This window comes from Pezoporus wallicus, unplaced genomic scaffold, assembly GCF_028554395.1.
Source record: "Pezoporus wallicus isolate ANWC-B61680 ecotype Strahan unplaced genomic scaffold, APGP_CSIRO_Pwel_v1 contig_7274, whole genome shotgun sequence".
NCBI classification, from domain to species: domain Eukaryota; kingdom Metazoa; phylum Chordata; class Aves; order Psittaciformes; family Psittacidae; genus Pezoporus; species Pezoporus wallicus.
In genome coordinates this window covers 790,550-810,866 of record NW_026637137.1, presented here as the reverse complement: position 1 = coordinate 810,866, position 20,317 = coordinate 790,550, and the positions used below count along the sequence as shown (strand labels likewise).

General features: G+C 38.8%; 1 protein-coding gene across 1 annotated transcript in view; it reads left to right on the top strand.

The window, feature by feature from the left end:
- The window catches only part of PNPLA8 (patatin like phospholipase domain containing 8), a 37,335-nt gene extending 22,468 nt beyond the window's left edge, over positions 1–14,867 (top strand). The window contains exons 9-10 of the mRNA XM_057403691.1: positions 12,082–12,277; positions 14,334–14,867. Of these exons, the coding sequence (XP_057259674.1) occupies positions 12,082–12,277; positions 14,334–14,608 (471 nt within the window). The 3' untranslated portion in view covers positions 14,609–14,867. The remainder of the gene's footprint in view (positions 1–12,081; positions 12,278–14,333) is intronic.
- Positions 14,868–20,317: the final 5,450 nt, after the last annotated feature.

Sequence of the window (20,317 nt, the reverse complement as noted above, 5' to 3'; positions counted from 1 at the left end):
CATTGTTGCATTACAATTTCATTTATTAAAATGCTGATGTTAACTTATAGTAGTGTTCTAATAATTATATTTTCTTTGAGCAAGATCAGATAGTAAAGGGATTAAATTGGCAGCTTATCTTTTAGAGGAGTTTTAATAATGCAGGTATAAGAGGATGTGTAGTGAGAATACGACCTAGAAATAAAAAGGATTTATAGTACAATAATATGATGTAACTAAAATTCTACATCTCACCTTCATTTGAAAAAGCTAGTACATACTTCCTTCATATTTTACAAACCTTTCCTTTCCATTTATTAGGCAGTAAATCTACAAAGCCATTTCATCTCTGTAGCTTGTTACAGGAGAGGCCTTCAGAAGTAATTCACTTAGTAGATCCTACCCTAATTGGTTTTACACAGTAGCTTTTAAAATTAGATTCAAGGGTGCTTCCCAGACTCTAAGAAGACATAGAATATAGGTCACATTGAAGTTCTTTTCATTCTTAGGATATGCCACGGTGATCAGAATGCACCAGAGCTTATACAGACTGTGGTTTAATAGGTGTATCTTGTTCTCACAATGATGGAAACAAATATTTCTTTGTTTCTCTGTCTACTTGTTGCCATACACATTTTCCTACAGCCTTCAAGGCAGTGTCGCCTACTGTGTAAGGAAAAGGGGACTTACTGGATTGTGTTAGCTACATGAGCATGCATTTCTTTCCCTTACGGATTCTAGAGGTTTGGTAGCAGCTCTTAAGGTGGACACACATGCTGCCGTTTACCAGCCTTTGTGAAATTGCTGTGGTTACTGCACCAGAGCAGAGTGTTTGCAGTTCTCTACAGGGACTTGCTAAGTGAGGTGTTATTGGAAGATTTAGTTAGCGAAATGAAATTGAGAGTATATTTTGTTTAGGAATTTAACTTGGAAGCATTATATTCTTTTTATTTCAAATGATTCAGAGTAATGCTTTGCTAATGCAGTTTTCAGAGCGCTTATTTAAAGAAAAGCCAAACTCAGTCTCAAATGAGCTGTATTACATTTAACTTTTTCTTTTTTGCTTAGATTTCTGAGTCCATGTATCTTTAGTGACACTGTTTGCCAGCTAATATTTGCTATAAAACAAATCTTGTGACATCAGAGGAGCTGGTATAGTGAAAAATTACCAACTGAGTGGATTCATAACCTCTGTACAGACAGTGAGGTTGCTGCTCTCAAGTTCTGCTGTTACTGGCCATCATTTCTTAGATCAAAAATAAAAATTTACTGTCAGTATTTGATAATTTCTGATTACTTTTTCCCCTCCCAGACTGGGGCCACATTTCCATACCAAATAGCTTTGTCATACTAATTACAAATAAAAGCCTAAAAGTCTTGTGGGTACGTGGTGGTCTGGTGCTTAATTTGAACCATTGCTTGCAGCTTTGTCAGCTGCCATCCAGCCTCAGATTTGCCATTTGTGTGTAGTTTAAGGAACTGCCCTCTTCCCATCCTTGATACAGGTTCTAGTACTGTGATAGGAATAATTTTTGCCATGTGTAAGAAATGTGCATAAAGTTAGTTCAATACCCAGTGCATTCCTTTTAGTCAAAAAGGACGCAATGTCTACACCCTGTTTTCTGTGCTGAGCTTCTCTTACAATACAAGGATTAATCTATAGTGTTAGTTTTGCAAACCCCCAGTCAGTTGGCAAGCTCTTCAGGATTCTTTATGTTGCAATGTTTCTTTTACTGGGAGGGGGGTATATTTTCACTGCTGGGTTTAGCAGCAGGTAGATTTTTTTTTTTTTTTTTTTTTTTTTTTTGCTACATAATTTAGAATTATTTCAGCTGGTGTTTCCTGGGCTGGGTGGGGGAGTGTTGGGTGAGGGAATATAGAATGAAACAGTTTCCTTCAGGTCAGGTTCACTCCTCTGTCATGGTCACCAGCTGCATCACAGACTGTAGTTCATAAACATTCAAAGCTGCCTTTGCTGTGGCTGCCCTTGTAGAAGGTTACTTCGAGAAGGTACTTCTTCATTTTTGTCATAGCCAGAAGATTTCTTATTTTCACTCCTAAGTCAATTCCTAGCTAATGAATACAAATTCTTTTTGTGCCAGTACTGTTCTTCATGCAGTATTTACCCTTCTGATGTGTTTATAGAAAGCAGTCTCATCCTTTTTTTAGTTTGTTAGTCTAAATATGCCAGTCTGTCTGAATCCTGCAAAATAGACTCTATGTTCTCTTGATCATCTAATGGTCCTTCATTGCACCTGCTCCAATTTGAGTAATCTTTCTTGAAACTGGACTATTCAGTGTGGTTTGGCATGACCCAGTGTACATTGTGCAAAGTTGAATGAAACACCAGATTCAAATCTAGGAGTTCTAAATTAGGAGCAAAATTCAGAGGAATTAATTTGATCAGGCTGGAACACTGTATTCTATGTGATCTGTGTCATCTCTTTCCTTTCCAGAGGAAGTTACATCTTAGAATTACAGTCGCCTTCTCAACGTCTACTTCATATATAGGTGCTTTAATCATTCTGTGGTAGGGCTCTGCTTGGAACTTTCTCATGTTTAGTCTTAACTTCAGCGTAGTTCTGAAGAACACAGCTTTTTGTTTATGGGTGCTTGGGTTGGCTATATGTTGTCTCCTTTGTTTTTCCTTAGAGTCCCTCTGTATTTACAGTAAGGCCTTTCTATTTACAAAGCCTGTAACTTTATAGTAACAGGCTTCATTAGCAATCACATGCTTTTGAGAAAAGAATAATGAAGGGGATGAGCCCCAAACCAGCTGTTGAGTTGCTCTGATAGAAAACAGTCCCAGCCAGAGTTCCCCATCCACTGTAGACTGCTGTCACATCGATTGGCCTGTTCTTTCTCCACTGTAGGCTCTTTCATTGCTGCCAGTGGTCTGGTGTGTAAATTCAGATTTTCTTCCTATAAAAACTTCAATGTTTCCCTCCCTTTGTTAAGCCCATCTTTGTATTTTGTCATCTGGGCATGTACCTCTTAACTTAGATGACTCATGAAAATGCAGAACTTTTCCTTCAGTTCTTTCTCCTGCCCCCACTGTGGATACAAATACTAGGTAGTTCATATCCAAATCTGTGGGTTTGGAGTTTTTTGTTTGTGGTTTAGGGCTTTGTGTTTAACTGTACTCTTGAACTTTGTCTGTGCTTCCCAAACATCATATGGAGAACCTGAGGTCAGGCCTGTGTTTGGGGCCAGTGTAAATTCAGCCCCAGGTCAGTTAGGTTACACATTGTGATCTTTGCTTATAATGCTATAGGCCATTCATTATTTAGGAACCACAGTTAAAATACATACTATTTTAGTGATGTGTCCTTTTGTTCATTGCAGAATTCATTTAATTAAATCTGTGCTGCACCTGTTTATGCTTTTAATGAAATATCTGACAATGTATTTTATTGCCAAGTAATTCTCCTATGATGTCTGTTAATATTTACCAGATCTTCATCTGTGCAGTGTAAGAATCCATCTTCTGTATCTGACACAAACCTCTGAATTCAGTATTGTCTTCTGAGCAGCTGGTCGTTTCTGTGAGTTAATGGCTGGCTGGGATGAGTTAATAATTTAAGATAATCACCCAGCCAGCCACCTCAGCCATCACTTCATTTCAAAGATATGTCAAGAGCAAATATGGCTAATGTAGGATAAAAAAAATGTAAAATAGATTGTTTGGCTTGTAATGGCTGTGGTATTGATAGCTCTCAGAAGCATTTAGCATGACATTTTGTGTGTATGCAAACAATGTGTTACAGTGTTGCTAATTTTTAGGAAAAAAAAAAAAGATAAATATTGTATGGGAGAACAGTGGTATTGAAAAGGAAGCTTTCCAGTAACCTTTCAAACCTCATTAAATTTAGGTTTTTTACTCCATCTGATGTGATCTCAGTATAAAGTGTTCTCTTTTTGCAGCTGGTGTAGTAGAAGTACAAATGCAGCTAATCTGCCTTCTGGGGGTATTTTTTAAACTGTCAGTATTGTCAGTGTTGTTCAGTAATGCAAATGCATTTAATTTTAATGTTCTATACAGATGTTTTCTGTATAGCCAGGTCAAGGGGAATCCCTTTTTCAGTGCACACTTGAGCAGGAACTTTTCACTGCTCTGAACTGTTTGCTTTTCTAGTGTCTGAAGAGAAATGGTGATTTTGAGTGAGCCTTACAAATTGATGAGCACAAGAAGTTTATTTCAGGAATTTAAAGGAGCATTTCTGCCTTTTGTTAAGTAAGAGTTTGGCTTATTCTGAAATTCTTAGAAATTTGGTGTACAGGAGGATTGCACTGATATCTGTCATCAAGTAAGGACTGCTGGGAATCAGCATAGTGCAGAATACGTTATAAGTTACATGTCGCTGACCCACTGGCATCCCTGTTAGCATGACATATGAATTGTATGAAATATTTGTATAGAGAGATAATCGTAGGTCATTGCATAGTTTATAGAAAATGACCTAATTTATTAAAAAAAAACTCTCATTTGTCTGTCATGCAGCAAGGTGGGTAAGATGCACCATTAGAATGAAGCTAAAATGAGTTGTTTAAGGGCACTGTACATTTTAGACCGAGATTTGTTAGAAATACTGGCACTGCCATCCATTGCTTGTCACCAAGATCTAGAGGAAACAAATGTACTTCTGTACTTTTTCACGTTTATATGGGGCCAAAATAGTTTTTGCAGGGAGGTAAACATTTTCCTGTGCTTTCTGGGAGTCCTCTTCAGCAGCTTCATCCTCAGTAGTACTATGACCAGGATGATTACTCATGACAGCAGAGCCATAATCATGTAACTTTTGTATTGAGGAGAGCATATTTATGCTAAACATTATAGGAGCTAGTTTATTGTGTACTCAAATCTGGATGTGTTGATAGCTTTTTCACAAAACGTATGAAAAGTTTTAAGTTGGTAGCCCAGTGATGCTTCACTGAGCAAGCCTTCACGCCTTCTATGTGGATATTCTAACACACTGGCCATAGATGCCCAGTGCAATGGGAGAACTGCATCAGGATGTGAATCTTGAAGTTGTCTGTATGAATGGCTCTCACAGGTAGCAAAAGAATTCTCCTGTTTTTCATTCCTGTCTTCTACTCTGGGGACATTTTCTGCTGCTTATGTAAATGCATTGAGCTAGTGTCCTGGGTTTGGCAGTAGCAGTCAATTTTTTCTCCTCCTTAGTAGCTGGTGCAGCGCTGTGTTTTGACTTTCAGCCTGGGAACAGCGCTGATAACACTGATGTTTTTAGTTACTGCTCAAATGTTTAGTCTGAGAGGAGGGGAAGCCGGGAGGAAGCAGAGACAGGACACCTGACACAAACTAGCCAAAGAGGCATTCCATATCACAGCACGTAATGCCCAGGATGTAACTGAGAGTTACCCGGAAGGGCTAGGACTGTGGGGTTGGACTAGGTATCGGTCAGTGCTTGGTCGGGCGGAGTGGGGTGAGTTATCGGTCGGCTGGTGCTGAGGTGTTGTATTCTCTTCCCTTGTTATTTCCTTTATCATTATTATTATCGGTGGTAGCAGTAGTGATTTGTGTTATACCTTAGTTACTAAACTGTTCTTATCTCAGCCTGTGGGAGTTGCATTCTTTTTGATTCTCCTCTCCGTCCCTCTGGGAGTAGGGGGAGGGCAAGAAGGGGGAGGAGTGAGTGAACGAGCCCTCTGCCTGGTTTTAAACCACAACAGCTGGTTTTACAGATGATTCAGCAAGGTGTAGCTGTTTTACTTATGGAAATTAGAGGAAATGTTTTCAGAGTAGTTATTTTAATTTTTCTAAGTAGTAACCACTTGGTACAGTGCAGCAATTCTTCAAACTCATTATTTGAAGCAATGAGCCTTACCCTTAGTCTGCATATTTATGTTATGTTGACTATAAGCATGGACTTTTGAAAATACTTTTCAAAAAGTCCATTCAGAATCTGAGCCTGTCTTGTCCTGTGATAGCTTTGTACTAATTCTGTCTCCACTTCTTCACAGAGTGAAAGTAAACAACAGAGCAAGTCTGTAAAAATGAGCTAAAATGCAAAGCATGTCTGCACAGACAGTGAGGTGAAGTGGTTACTATGGAGCCAACAAACTCAGCTTCCAAATATCAGACTTGGCTTTGTTAGTTATGTATCCTTCATCAAGTGCTAGGCTATTTTCCTCACAAAGTTTGACATCATTCAGGTGAAGCTGTGCCACACACAGGATGTTACATAGAGCAATTACAAGGCACAGCTTGAGTCTGACAAAATTAGGAAGTGCAGTGCTAGTCTATGAATGTACAAGCTATTCTGAACTTGTTAGAAATAACTGCCCATGGTCAAATATGGGTCAAACTGATTTTATTATTATTATTATCATTATTATTGTAATATCCGAATTTTAAATAACTGTTTCCAAAGTTTTGACTCAAAAATATGAGTGTCTTTATGCACGTTCATTAATTATTTAAGTAGGACAAGATTATAAGAATGTTCTGTGCTACCAGACTCCCAAGTAGTCTGAGCACTTTCTTTGAGATTTCCCACTGTATTTTCCTTCTGATTGTAGAATTTGCCCCTGTCTCTTTCATAGTGTTTAATCAGGCTTTTCTTTATTCCTAGAACTGGGCAAGCAGAGTTTATATTGGAGTATATGCCTACAAAATATGCATTTTTCCTGCTTTAAATAATTTACAGTCTGGTAGTCACATCATGAGGGAGCTTTCCCTGACTAATTTGCAACTGTCAAAAAAACATATAGAAAATATTGGCTATGGCTTTAGACTTCTGGATAATGACCATCAAGCCCTGAAAATATGGTTACAGTTGCATTGTGATGTATTTTGGAAAACCTATATGAAAAAGAATTTCATTGTGTTCACTTGGGAATTAGCTGCTAAAACATTAAACGAAACATAACAATTGAATGTTTACCACTTGGAAAGCCTGTGGCAAAAGACTGAATATCCCAGTTCCTGAGTTCACTGCTTTGCAGTCACTAAAAGCTTGGCTTTTTATGTGTATTAATCTCCATTTTCAGGTTAATTCATTTCATTGTTTCCATTATTTTTGCTAGGAATACTTAAAAAGCCTTTTCCCTACTGTTTACCTGCCTGACAACATTAAGAAAGTTATGCAGGTTTTTTCATGCTTGCATTCATATTCGTTCTCCGGCACTTTGTGTTCAGTGAGCTGCCAGCAAATTAAGCTGACTCAGGTGCAAGGCTAGGTTTGACAGAGCCTTGGGTGACATGGTTTAGTGTGAGGTGTCCCTGCCCATGGCAGGGGGGTTGGAACTAGATGATCTTAAGGTCCTTTCCAGCCCTAACTATTCTGTGATTCTAAGTGTTGTGTGGTTTTGCAAAGTTCAGCATACGAAGAATCATCTGGTGCTTGCCAGTGCACTGACCATAGCAGCACAGAAGGACACAAAAGGGAAGGAGTGACTCATGTATGTTTGGGAAATGAGTTTGCAGCCAGTTTGAGAACTGGCTAAGTGAGAAGAGATGGTGAAATGTAGGGAAGGCCAGACAATAAAGAATGGGAGATTTAAAGAATCAAGAGAAAAGGAGGGGTCTGCTCTGGCTGTTTGCCCAGCACTGGGTCCTGAGTCAGAACTCAGGACAATCGCACTGCTGTTTGTCAGCAGTTCAGTCATTTGAAGAGTTCCTGTAAGTTACCCTTTCAGTTACAGATTCTGAGGTATTCCAAGGAAAATGCATGTTTGCATTTTCCATAAGACTTAGAGTGGGCTGACAAAGTTCAGTTTCTAATAAGAATGGCCTTTAAAGTGTAATTTCATTTTGCAGCTAAAATAACACACATCTGTGATTCATACTCTATTTCTTTAAATAGAGTAGAACCTTAGGAAAATTGAGGAGGACAGGATCTCAGGGAGTCCAGCCTCCTGTTCAAAATAGGAAAAGCCTCAAAGTTAAGTCAGTTTGCTCAAGGACTTACCCAGTTGAGTTTTGAAAATACCCTGCATGGAGATTCCATGGCTTCTCTGGCTCTTGTTCTGCTCTATGATTCTATGATTGTAAGCAAAAGAGTGATATGATGGATATCTTTAATAGAGTAAGCTGATTTGAAGCACAGTATTGATCAGGATGTGGTCATTATCGACCATAATAGCTTTGGAAGAGAAGAAAAAAAATCAGTTGCCTTCCTTATTGAGCCCTACTTCTGACTTACCAAACATGACACGTATGCTAGAAGTTATGTTATAGGTGTCTGAATTGAAAATTCTTAGGAATGGCTATTTACTAACACTTCAGTAAACCTAAACTGGAGACTGTTTAAATATGGAAATCACTGCACAAAGCTGTTAATCGTCATCACAGTACACATTTGGTATGCGTAGGTATGTGTACTTTACCTTCCTTTGACCTTTTATTTATCAATATTATAAAAATGTTCTATTATTTTAGTATTATATACCCCCTAACCATGGACAGCACTAATTTTCCCATGGTGAAGCAAAGCTGTTTAATCAAATTATATTGATAAGATTAGTGGAAATTATTTGTTAAGCATGGTTTTATTCTAGGATTTAAAGGGAAAGCAAGCACTGCAAAGGTAACTATTAAGATTTTTAGATCAAGATTCATGGGGAATTACGTCAAGGGGAAAAACATCTTTGTATTTTGTTTTCTGTGTAGAAGCTAATTTAAACATAAGCAAAAGTTAATAGGCACTGAAGAGACCATTCATTGGAACAGTGTTTTGAGCAAAGCAGACAGTATCCAGAAGGAGTTCAAAGAGCTTTTTGTAGGTTGAAGCAAAAGCTTAATTAAAAAATAAGTCCAAAAACTCAGCACAGTAAACCTGGTTTGGCTTATTTATCTAGCACAGCTGTAGCTAAAGGGGTTTTGTAGAATGTTTATCAACTCCAAAACCTTTTGTAGTCTACCTATTCCCGAGTAGAGTTGCTTTTTATTACTGTTCTTGTAATGGTCAGGTATAGGATACATGGGTTCAGGAAGATTTAAGGTACAGGAAACTTTTGCATAATGCTTATTGTAGTCAATATTCTGTTCCTTTTGTATTTTACATGTTTTCTTTGTATAGATTTTTGAATGCCTGTAAACATATTTGTCTCTCCTATTGATGTTTTCAGTTTAAGTTTTTCCTTTATAACTGCATTTTTAAGGCATTCCCAGTGTAGAAAGTCTTACTGAATTCAAAGTCTAAAGCAATTTATTTCTTAGTTGAAGTGAAGGTCATTTTACTTCCAAGAAGTGCTGAACTTTTTGAGATTTGCTGGATCAAAATGGATTCTTACTGGTCCTAAAGTACTTTATCCCAGCCTCATCACCTACACTTTTGACATGTTGCTAGCAAAAGATGTCTCTCCTTACTTCCAGACTTTTAAGAGTAGTTTTTGTTCCTATTAGTCTTTGGCTGAATTCTGATCTTCAGACAACTTAAGCCTCTCATTCTCAGAGCCTGGCTCTTGATGAAGAGTTGAATCATCCTGATCCCTGATGAAAGGCAGTACAGAAGAGCTCAGGCAACCTAGGAGATCTCTCAAGTGCATTGATGACAACTTCCTACCACAGTTGATGGAGGAGCCAAAAAGGAAATGTACTTTGCTGAACCTGATGCTTATGAAGAATAAAGGACTAGTCAGGGATGTGAAAGTTAAAGAAAGCCTTGGCTACAGTGACCATGAGATGATGAGTTCAAGATCCTAAGAGAAGGCAGCAGGGATAAAAAGCAGGACTGCGGCCCTGGATTTCAGGAGAGCAGGTTTTGTCCTCTTCAGAGCTCTTCTCAGAAAAATCCTATGGGCTGTGACCTTGAAGAGAAGAGTAGTCCAGGAGAGCTGGCTTGATACTCAGTGGTTGCTTTCTTCAAGCTCAAGAAAAAATCCATCCCAGTAAAGAGGAAATCAAGCAAAGATGGATGGCATGGAGGAGCAAGGGGGTCCTAACTGAACTCAGACGTAAAAAGGAAGTGTACAAAAGGTGCAAGCAGGGGCAGGTCACTCCAAAGGAATATAGATCTCCTGACCAGCCATGCATAGATGGGCTTAGGAAAGCAAAAGCTGGCCTGGAGTTGAATCTGGAGAGGAGTGTCCATGGCAATAACAAAAGTTTCTGTAAACACGTAAACATCAAAAGGAAGACTAGGGAAACCATGGACCCACTACTGAATGAGGCAGTGGAGCTGGTGAGAGATAATAGAAATGCTTAATTGCTTGCTGCCTTTGTCTCAGGCTTTACTGGTAAAACCAGCTTTCAAGAATACAAGGCCCCTAAAGCTAAAGAGAAAGTCTGGTGCTAGGAGAACTTACACTTGGTAGAGGAGAACCAGTTTAGGAAGTGGTTGAACAACCTGAACATACATAAATTCATAGGGCCTGATGGGTTGCACCCATGAATGGTGATGGAGCTGACTGATGCTATTGCAAGGTGGCTCCTGATAAACTTTAAATAATCATGGTGATTGGGAACGGTTGGGAAAGCAAGTACCATTTCTATATTCATGAAGGGCAGGAAGAAAGCTGTGGGGACCTACAGGTTAGTTGGCCTCATCTCATCCCTTAGGAGATGATGGAGGAAGTCCTCCTGGAAAAGATTTCCAAAATCATGCAGGACAAGGTGATCATGAGTAGTCACTGGATTTACAAATCAGTTCATGATTAACCAATCTGGTAGCCTTCTGCAGTGAGGTGACTAGCTTGGTGGGCAAGTAGAAAGCAGTGGATGTTGTTTACTTTAGATTTAGTGAAGCCTTTGACACTTATCTCCCATGACAACACAGGCGAACAGTATTAACATCTTCATTAATGACTTGGATGATGGGACAGAGTGCATCTGCAGGAAGTTCACAGATGTTGCAAACCTGGGAGGAATGGCTGGAATACAAGATGGTTGCACCACCACTCAGAGGGACCTCAGCAGACTGGAGAATTCTCATGAAGTTCAATAAAGAGAGGATCCTGCACCTGGGGAGGAATAACCCCGTGTACCAATCCACACTGGGGACTGACTGGTTGTAAAGCAACTTGTCAGAGAAGGACCTTGGGGTCCTGCTGGACAAGCTGAACACGAGCCAGCGATGCACCCTTGTGGCAAAAAAGGCCAACAGCATCCTGGGCTGCATTAAGTACAGTCTTGCCTGCAGGTGAAGGGAGATAATGGCTGCTTCAAGGCACTGCTTAAGGCCACATCTGGAGTACCGTGTCCAGTTCACCAGTACAAGAGAGACATGAATCCAGTGCAGGGCCATGAGGATTTGAGCATCTTACATGAAGAGAGACTCAGAAAGCTGTTCAGTCTAGAGAAGAGAAGGCTTAGGAGTACAACTAAAGGATGGGGGGTTGGGAATAAAGATGGAGCTGTACTCTTCCCAGCAGTGTCCATTGAAAGAACCAAAGATGATGGCACAAATGGAAACACATGACATTCCATCTGAACACAAGATCTTTTACTGTGAGGGCGGTCAAATACTGGAATAGTTTGTCTGGAGAGGTTTTGGAATCTCCATTTGTGGACTTGATATGGCCTTGGACAGTGTGCTGTAGCTGACCCACCTTGAGGAGGGGGATTGGACCAGATGAGCTCAATAGATGCCTTCCAACCTACATGATTCTGCAATTTTCCAAGTCTTAAAGTCAGGCTATAACATCTGTGTAATGACTGTGCTTATAAAGCAGCTTTGGCCAAGCTCAGCTGTTTTTAATTTTGGAATCTGCAGGCAGTCATTTTGATTTTGTTAGAGAATATATCCTTTTAATCCCAGTAATAAACATTTTGAAATGCAGGCTTTTTATTACTGATTTTTGACAGTTTAAGAAGCTATCACTCTGTCTTACCTAAAAGGTCTTCAGAAGATGAAATCATAACTCAAGATATTCCAGTGAATAGTGCTCTTCTAGCCTACTTCTGCTGCTGCTCACAACAGCAGAACTCACTGCAGACACAGGCACTGCTCTGATGGTGTTCGTAAACCCAGGAAGCCTGGGCACAAACAGAGCAGTTCCACAAAATATGGAAATCCGTGCTTGTTTGGTTTAACTGGTTTTGTATATTAGTGCTATGCTAGTTTTGTCTATAATTGTGGTTTCTCTTGTGAGCGTATGTTATATAGAGTACTGACATTTGTGTTTATTTTTCATTTACAGGATGGAGGTCTGCTGCTAAATAATCCTTCTGCACTGGCAGTTCATGAGTGCAAGTGTCTTTGGCCAGGTGTTCCACTGCAGTGTCTAATATCACTGGGCACTGGTCGATACGAAAGTGAAGGAAAGACCAATGTCACATACACCAGTCTGAAAGCCAAACTCACAAACGTCATCAGCAGTGCAACCGACACAGAAGGTCAGTGTCTTAAGATATGTTTGTATTGTGACCATTCTCAGGTTTTTATGTTTCATAGAATTATAGTTCCAGTTCAGAGTGATCTGCAACTTTAGTCTTTCCCCTTCTTCTCTCTGCCTGCCGCATTAAAACTACTTGAAACGTGTCTCTCTGTAACTCACTATGTGTACTTGGTGTTTCACTACCAGTATTACAGGTTTTCTGGAGATGGTAACATATTTCTAGCCTTCTCTCCACAAATCTTCCTTTTCACTATGTTGTTGCTAAGCTCATTCAGTTCATGAATTCTCAGCTGTGAATGAGGTTGTTAATATAGGTATAATAAAGATAGACAATACCTTAAAATTTATCAGAATGGCAATGAAAATCCAACAAGATTTATAGAGTGGTATGTTCTCACTTGTGCTTCAGGATAAAGGTATACTCAGGAATTCATTTCAATAGGAAAATCATATTTTCTTACATTTGGTTTGTTCTTCCCATAAAATGAAATGCTTAAATTTAATATAGAACATTGATTGGTTTTCAACAGCTTTAGAAAAGGTATTCTAGTTCTTTGTGTGCTTTTATACCTGGACTTTTCCAAGGACTAGACTGTACCTGCCAATGGTCCTAACTTCCGTTGCTGTCAGGAGGAGCCACACATGTGTTTACCAAAATAAACTCTGTCCCTAGGATGGGAGTACACTGGAACTCTGTCACTGGCAGTTTGCATCTGTTTTGTTTTTAATATGCAGATGCTTCCCCACCTTACAAAGGAAACTGATACTGCAAAAAACTAGGAAACAAGAAATGCTCTTACAGTGTAGATCCCTTGCTGTGTGGCCTCTGTCAGTGGACTGTAATTAGTAAGGAAAAGCTAGATTTTTGGGCCACCTTTGTATTTTGTCCAATTGTGGAATGGCAGTGGGAATTGTGGGAAAGAGTGACTTGCTGCCCACTTTCTATCTAGGGAAGAAAAAGTTTAATTGCAGATGAAAAAACAGGCAAGAAATTTGATGGGGAAGAGGAAGAAAGGAAAGATCACTGTGGAGACCAAAGGAGAGGAAATAGAAAGAGGGGAAGAGTAGATTTGAGCAAATGGGTAGTTATGTTATGAAGGAAAAAAGGAGAGACCATTAAATAGGGCAAGAAAGACTAGATGTGGCGAGACAAGAACAGAGACAAAGTGCAGTAATTCACAGGAGGAGGGACCAAGCAGAGAAAATTTCAGGTTAAGAAGAATCTTTTGCTGTAGTCTTACCCATGGTATTTTTTTCTCACTTTAAAATTTTTATATGACAGTAGATGTCTAAAAGAATGGAGGAGCATGGTAAGAATACGAAGAAGGTGAAAATAAAAGAGAATGAAAGATGAAGGAAGTCATGGAAATGTAATTTTAAGGGAGTCAACAAACAGAAGAGAGATCTAAAAGGAGAGAGAAAATGGGTTATGAAAAAGGAAGAGAGGAACATACCAATACATTACATAGCCAGTTTATGATTATACTAGTTAACTGTTATAATTCAACTTGAACATTTTAAATTAATGTTAAACCCCAAATCTGTAGTACTATATAAAAAATCTAGTTGCAAACAAAAAAAAGCTTTAAACCTAGCTACTCTTTACTGCAGTCTGAGAGAACTGTATAGCTGTCATTTCCACAATACTTACTTCCCTTAGTACTGATTGTGACAAATCATGGGTATCATGAATTGCAATGTGTAAGTTACGTGCCTGATCTTCAGTGTGCACTCTCAGTTTTAAAGGAATGGAATGTACATGTAATTAAAAATCTGGATAGCTGCAAAGCCTTCTTAATTGTCATACCAGTGACGTTGGCATAGAGTAAAAGCAGCAGCTTTTCCAGGGTAAACAGAGCTACAGGGTCATTTGCAAACCTTCTAATGAGAAAGGGCTTTTGATAAAGCAGTGCTGGAAAAACATTTACTCAGCAAAGCAGCACATATTTACACTTACTGTGTCACTGCAGAGCACTTGTTGTTCAGAGACCCTGAAGGACTATTTGTCTGTCTCATGTAAATATAATGGTTCCCTTTCTTTGTTTTCACTGCAGAAGTTCACACCATGCTGGATGCACTGCTACCTGCTGATACTTATTTTAGATTTAACCCTCTTATGCATGAAGACATACCTCTAGATGAAAGTCGTAAAGAGAAACTCAACCAGCTGCAGACAGATGGAATTCGATATTTAGAACGAAATGAAGAAAAACTGAGAAAAGCTGCAAAAGTATTAATGCAAGAAAAAACAGTTTTGCAGAGACTTCAGGACTGGATGCGGTTAAAGACTGACATGTACGAAGGCCTTTCGTTTCCTTCCAAATTGTGAATATGTAATGCATGAAAGATCATAAATATAAATGTTGTTCCAGAAAAATCCATTCAGTGCTGTAAAGGTATTTACTGGGGGTAAATAACATCATTGGAAAGCTCTCAAGAGTTCGGGGGAAAGCAATTCCGGATGGCTGGTGTGTGCCCACTTACTTGTTACAAGGTTTTATAGTGTTAATTATTTTTTGACCTTTACAGATCTTACTGTTGCTCTGGAGTTTCTTAAAGTCAGTAAAACTTAAAATTGTGGAAAACAATTGCCATGCATTTTTTGATGTATGTACCATAATTATGGTGGCAGTAAATCTTTGTTTATCAACTATCAGGCTTATTCAAAACTAACAAAAAATAAAACAGTCGTTCACTTTAATGTAGGCAACGTACCTGTAGGCTCTTATGTAGCCAGTGAATTTAACAGAAATGTAATGTTCTTACAAAGACTTTGCCTGTGTTAATTGCACTTTTACCTCTGAAAGATGACCTTTAATATTTTTTTTTTATTTCCAGTGGATTTTGTACGTAACAGTATTGACTAAGTGTCGTGATTTAAGCCCAGGCCGTAAGTCTGCCATGCAGCCCTCTCGCTCACTCCCCCACTTTCTTCCCATCCCCCCCCCCCGCAGCGGGATGGGGAGGAGAATCAAAAGAATGTAACTCCCAGAGGGTGAGATAAGAACAGTCCAGTAACTAAGATATAACACATTATTGCTACCACCAATAATAATAATGATAAGGGAAATAACAAGAGAATACAATACCACACGTCAATACACAGCCCGACTGAGCAATGAGCCATCCCTTCCAGGTAACTCCCAGTTACATCCCGGGCGTGACGTGCTGTGGTATGGAATACCTCTCTGGCTAGCTTGGGTCAGGTGTCCTGTCTCTGCTTTCTCCGGACTTCCACTCCTCCCTGGCAGAGCATGAGACTCATGAAGTCCTTGGTCAGACTAAACATTTGAGCAGTAACTAAAAACATCGGTGTTATCAGCGCTGTTTCCAGGCTGAAAGTCAGAAACACAGCACTGCACCAGCTGCTAAGAAGGAGAAAAAATGACTGCTACTGCTGAACCCAGGACACTAAGATATTTAGATGACTATAAATGGCAAATTATTAAAATGAAAATACTTTTAGGACTTGCTACTTATTGTTTTTATTGGAAAAGCTTCAGATTTTTTTCATTCATTATTTGAAAATAACCCTAAGCCACAAAACTTCACTTGAGCAGCAGCTATTCCTGTCACAGGATAAAGGAAATAAAACCCTGGAATAGTTCACCTGAAGGAGAAGCTGACAATAGAAGCTTCAGTTTTGATTGCCAAACTTCACCTGTCTCTAGTCAAGAAGAAAATCAGCAGTTGAAATAATAAATTATGCATTTCCTTTTATGTTCTAATTTTCATATCTGCGTCCTCTTGAAATCACTTTACAGTTGTGCAGTTAACATTTTGAGCTTACTAATATCTTACTGCTCATTCCTTTACAATTTCCTGCTTATGCCAAGAACAGTGGGCAGGGCATGTCATGTACCCATTAATAAGATTGCTTCACAGGTTTCTGGGTGAGATTTTTGTCTCTTAGTAGGCAGCTACAGTATGTTAAAAATATTTACTAGATAAAATGTCCAGCTTCACCAGTGTGTTTTTTTCCACTTGCCTTTTGGGACTAATCACCTGCCATTGCATTATCTACTAAAAATAACATTTACTTTGATAGACACCTTCTGTACTAGTCTTACATTATTAGGCTGCCTTTATGAAAGGAACTTTGAGGAAGAGAGCTGAGATCCTTCGTTAGCTTAGGAGTTGCTACATAGTGCTAGAAAAGATTTGATTTGGCCTGTTCTTAATCTGATGTATTAAGTTCTACCTGTGTCATTTCAGTCAGATACCTATACTTTTCTGGTGCTCCCTCAGTTCTCTGGCAATGAAAACATTCTGATTCAGTTTAAATATATTGTTTTCACCTTGTTGTCTTAAGGAAAGGAAGGGAGCAGCCTATTTCAATTAGGGCAAGATTGGATTTGTAATTACACAGGTTTTGGTGGAAGCTACTATCTTACCTTCATTTGCCATTTTTGCTCTGCTTTTATTGCTGTTCAAATATTTCTTAGGTGTGACTTCTAAAAGCAGACAAGAAACTGAGTTGAACTATAGAGCAATAAATTCAGACTGTTTTAGGCCACTGTGTGTATAGATTCACAAGATGCGTGTATTGAATTCTTTCAAATTCTTTGATCCTCAGTGTTGCAAGTGCTGCACAGTCTATGAGGTGCTAATTAGGAGTTTGCTCTCCCCTGTAAACCACTTTAAAGTGTGCAGGTGCAACAGTTTTATCACTTTGGCTTTAATGAGTTTTTAGTTACTTCAGAAACTATTAGTGGTTTGCAAGGTATCCTATTGTGGATGCATTTCTATAGCACTGAACATAAAACTATTTTCAGGAAGTTTATTGAGAGATCAGATGTGGAATCCTACATGATACTTTAATAGAAAAAAAAAATGGAATAAGGAGAACTGTAGAGGAATCAGGACTGGCTAAATAAGGAAAAGAAATTTTAAATTAAGAGAATTTATTGGTAGGGAGCAGATTTGTGCTGGGTCAAATACTAGCATATTTTAACTGATCATTTGAATGGGTTGAAGAACATAATTCACAAGTGAATCTAGGAGGGATTGCAAATATGTTAAACAGGATTTCAGTGCAGCATGGGTTTGAGAAGAAGATAGGCTGGAGTGGCAAAAAGTGCCTCTGAATAATAAAAATGTAAAATTAAAAATGGGAGAAGGAATACTCAAATGCAGAACATCATGCTAAAGGAATCCTGCTTTGAAGAATTACCCGTGGGAAGGCCGTGCAGTTATCCAGTTAACAAACGGAATTGAGCCAGCAGTTACAAAAATACTTGTGTGTATTGATACACCAGAGAATTCCTTGGCCAGGAAAATGTGAACAAACCTGAAAAATGAGATAAGTGTTCATTTTGAATCTAGAATAATAAATCACAAGAAGATGGTAGAGATGGATTCCAGGTTATTTGTGAATTCAGCGAAAACAAGAACGTTAGCCCAGATGAGTGTTCCCACTTGAAAATGTGCTGTGTTTGCATCCTGGAGAGAAAATCAGGAAGTGCATGCTTTAATTTAGAAGGTGATAATGTGGAATCTTTGCAAAATTGACATAATGCCCTTGCTCTGATTTTGAAAGGCAGTAAGAAAGAGTCCATACCAGGGAATGAAAAGGTAGAGACATAAAATAATCTCCCTTTATGCAAAGCCAGAAAGTGAAAAGCCTCTAGGTAATCTCTTAGTTTCTAATTATCTATGTAGAAAGAGATCTTAATTGGAGGAGGTTTCATTATCAAAGGAAAGAAACTAGAGCTTTTAAATATTGAAGTATGATCACTGATTTGGGGGATATTTCCTGTCAGCATCCATTCCAGCACTGTATGAAATTACTGATTCTGTTGCACAAGGCACAGGCAGCAGCAGTGGAATATAATTACAGTTTTGGTGACTATTACAGAAAGAGATATTCAGACTAAAACAGATGCAAAGAAGGGCTGCCAAAGTGAAGATTTAAGAGAGCATGGTTTGTTTCATCTAACAAAACAAGGGCTGGAAGGAGGGTACATGCTGCTGTTTAAAAATACTTGAAGGAAAAGATCATAAGACAGCACTTGCCCAAAACCATACGTGCTCTTACTGACCAGAAATAAAAGGTGCTAAAACCTAAGGAGCAAGATTACAGAACAGGTATACAGAGAATTAACAGTGCAAAAGACACTGTTTCAGTGTTAAGTTTTAGTACTGAGCTACTGAATGGTGGGGAGGGGTGGCTGTTTTATGAGAATGGCTGCCAGTCTCCATGGCCAGCTGAATCCCTTCTAACCTACATGGCAGGTAAGAACTCATTAACCTCTTGTATATTACACAGTCCAGATGCATATGGAAGCTCCTAGCAGCTGCTCCTTATTACATCTGCTGGATAAGGATTATGATTTGTCTTTGATTCATCACTTATAGACCATTTAATTTGTTTTGGTAAAGGGAGCTGATAGAGGCTGCAATAATACAAGACACAAAAGGTGAAGGAAAAATCTGGGGTGTCCTTTCTTGGCACCATTAATTTTTCATCAGAGATTAAAACACTTGTATGCTGCTGGGTCAACAAATAGTGCTGATTTTCTTCCATTAAAAGACTATTCTCAAAATGACAAGTATTAAATACAAACGGGAGAGGCTGTGCTAGAGACTTCCTCTTTCTGCTTAAGGACTGCACTTCCAGGCACAGCTGTGATACAAACCCATAGTCTTTTGCACTCAACCACATGAGGCAAGAAGGCAAAACCACTTTTGTTTCTTTACACTGTTGCCTAAAGAGCGAGTCAAATTTTCAGACCTTGCAGAACTGTTCCATCTGAGGGACAGTTTGGTGCTGGAAGTAAAGTATAATCTTAATGTAATCATACTCCAGAAAAATAAGCATGCCACATGCCTTTTCCTCGTTCCTTGCTCCAGCTGTATATCACTGCAGTTTGAACATAAGGGACTGCTGCACCCCAGTTCTCCTGTTGCTGCTCAGCTTCCTCACTGCAGCCTCCTCATTCCCACACCTGCAGTCATGTTTGATCCTGGTACTTAAGCAGTGAAGCACAGTGTGACACCTGCTCCAGTGCTTTGCTGATGGCCGCCCCTGTTTGCACCTATACTTACATAGCAAGATTTTTATTTTTAATTGTTCTTCCTAGTCTATTTATTTTAATAAAGTTGAGAGACTTCACTATCAATTTTCAGCATAATATAAAAAATTAGCAAGCACTGAAACACTCCAGTTAATTATATATTGGTAATTAATGCATGTTTAATCTTCAGTAGCAATGTTACTTTGCTTTTTAGTTACTATTTCATTCAATTTATTGGTTTCTTAGAACAGTATCATCAAGGGCTATTTCACCATATACTTGCAACAGCATGAAAAATACACAGTAGCATTTTGAAATCTTTACCTTTCAGGAAGAAGCTGCAACAGCATTTTTATGTAAAACCACACAGACAACCTGGACAGATTACTAATACCATTAAAGGGTAATGCTGAGTTCAGCAAACTTACAATTTTGGCATTTAAAAGCTCTTTGCATTTTAAAATCCTTGTAAACTGCAAAAGGAACAGATTTTTGTGCTCACATCATTATTTTATAATTGAGTAAGATAATAATCATCCCAATAATATCACAGGGGAACACTCTTCCAAAATGCCTCAAAATTTTGATAGCAACCCCCCAAAAGTAATTTCTTAAGCTGCTGTTCCCTGCTTCCTCACTGGCTGCTCTCTAGAAGTCACAAATACAGTCCTGTCCTCTCCTTTTGTACACCTCATCTGAATATATTTTCACGCAAGGAAGTCAGGCAGTCACAGAACACTTCTAACAACAAAACAACACCTTCTTTTGTAAAGAAAGCAAGCAGAAATGCTGGAGTGTCTAAATAGGGAATATTTCTAGCCTCCTACAAGGAAAGGCAGGTATCTCAGGTACTGCATAAAATGTGGAGTCAAAGGACAAAACTACTGGCACTATGAAATCTGACTTCAAAGCATTACTTTACAAAGTTACTAAGACATAAGCATGTCATAACTTCAAAACTTGAGCATTGTGTCCATTCTAGCCGATTTATTTCTTGCTAAATATTGTATTTAAAAGTATCC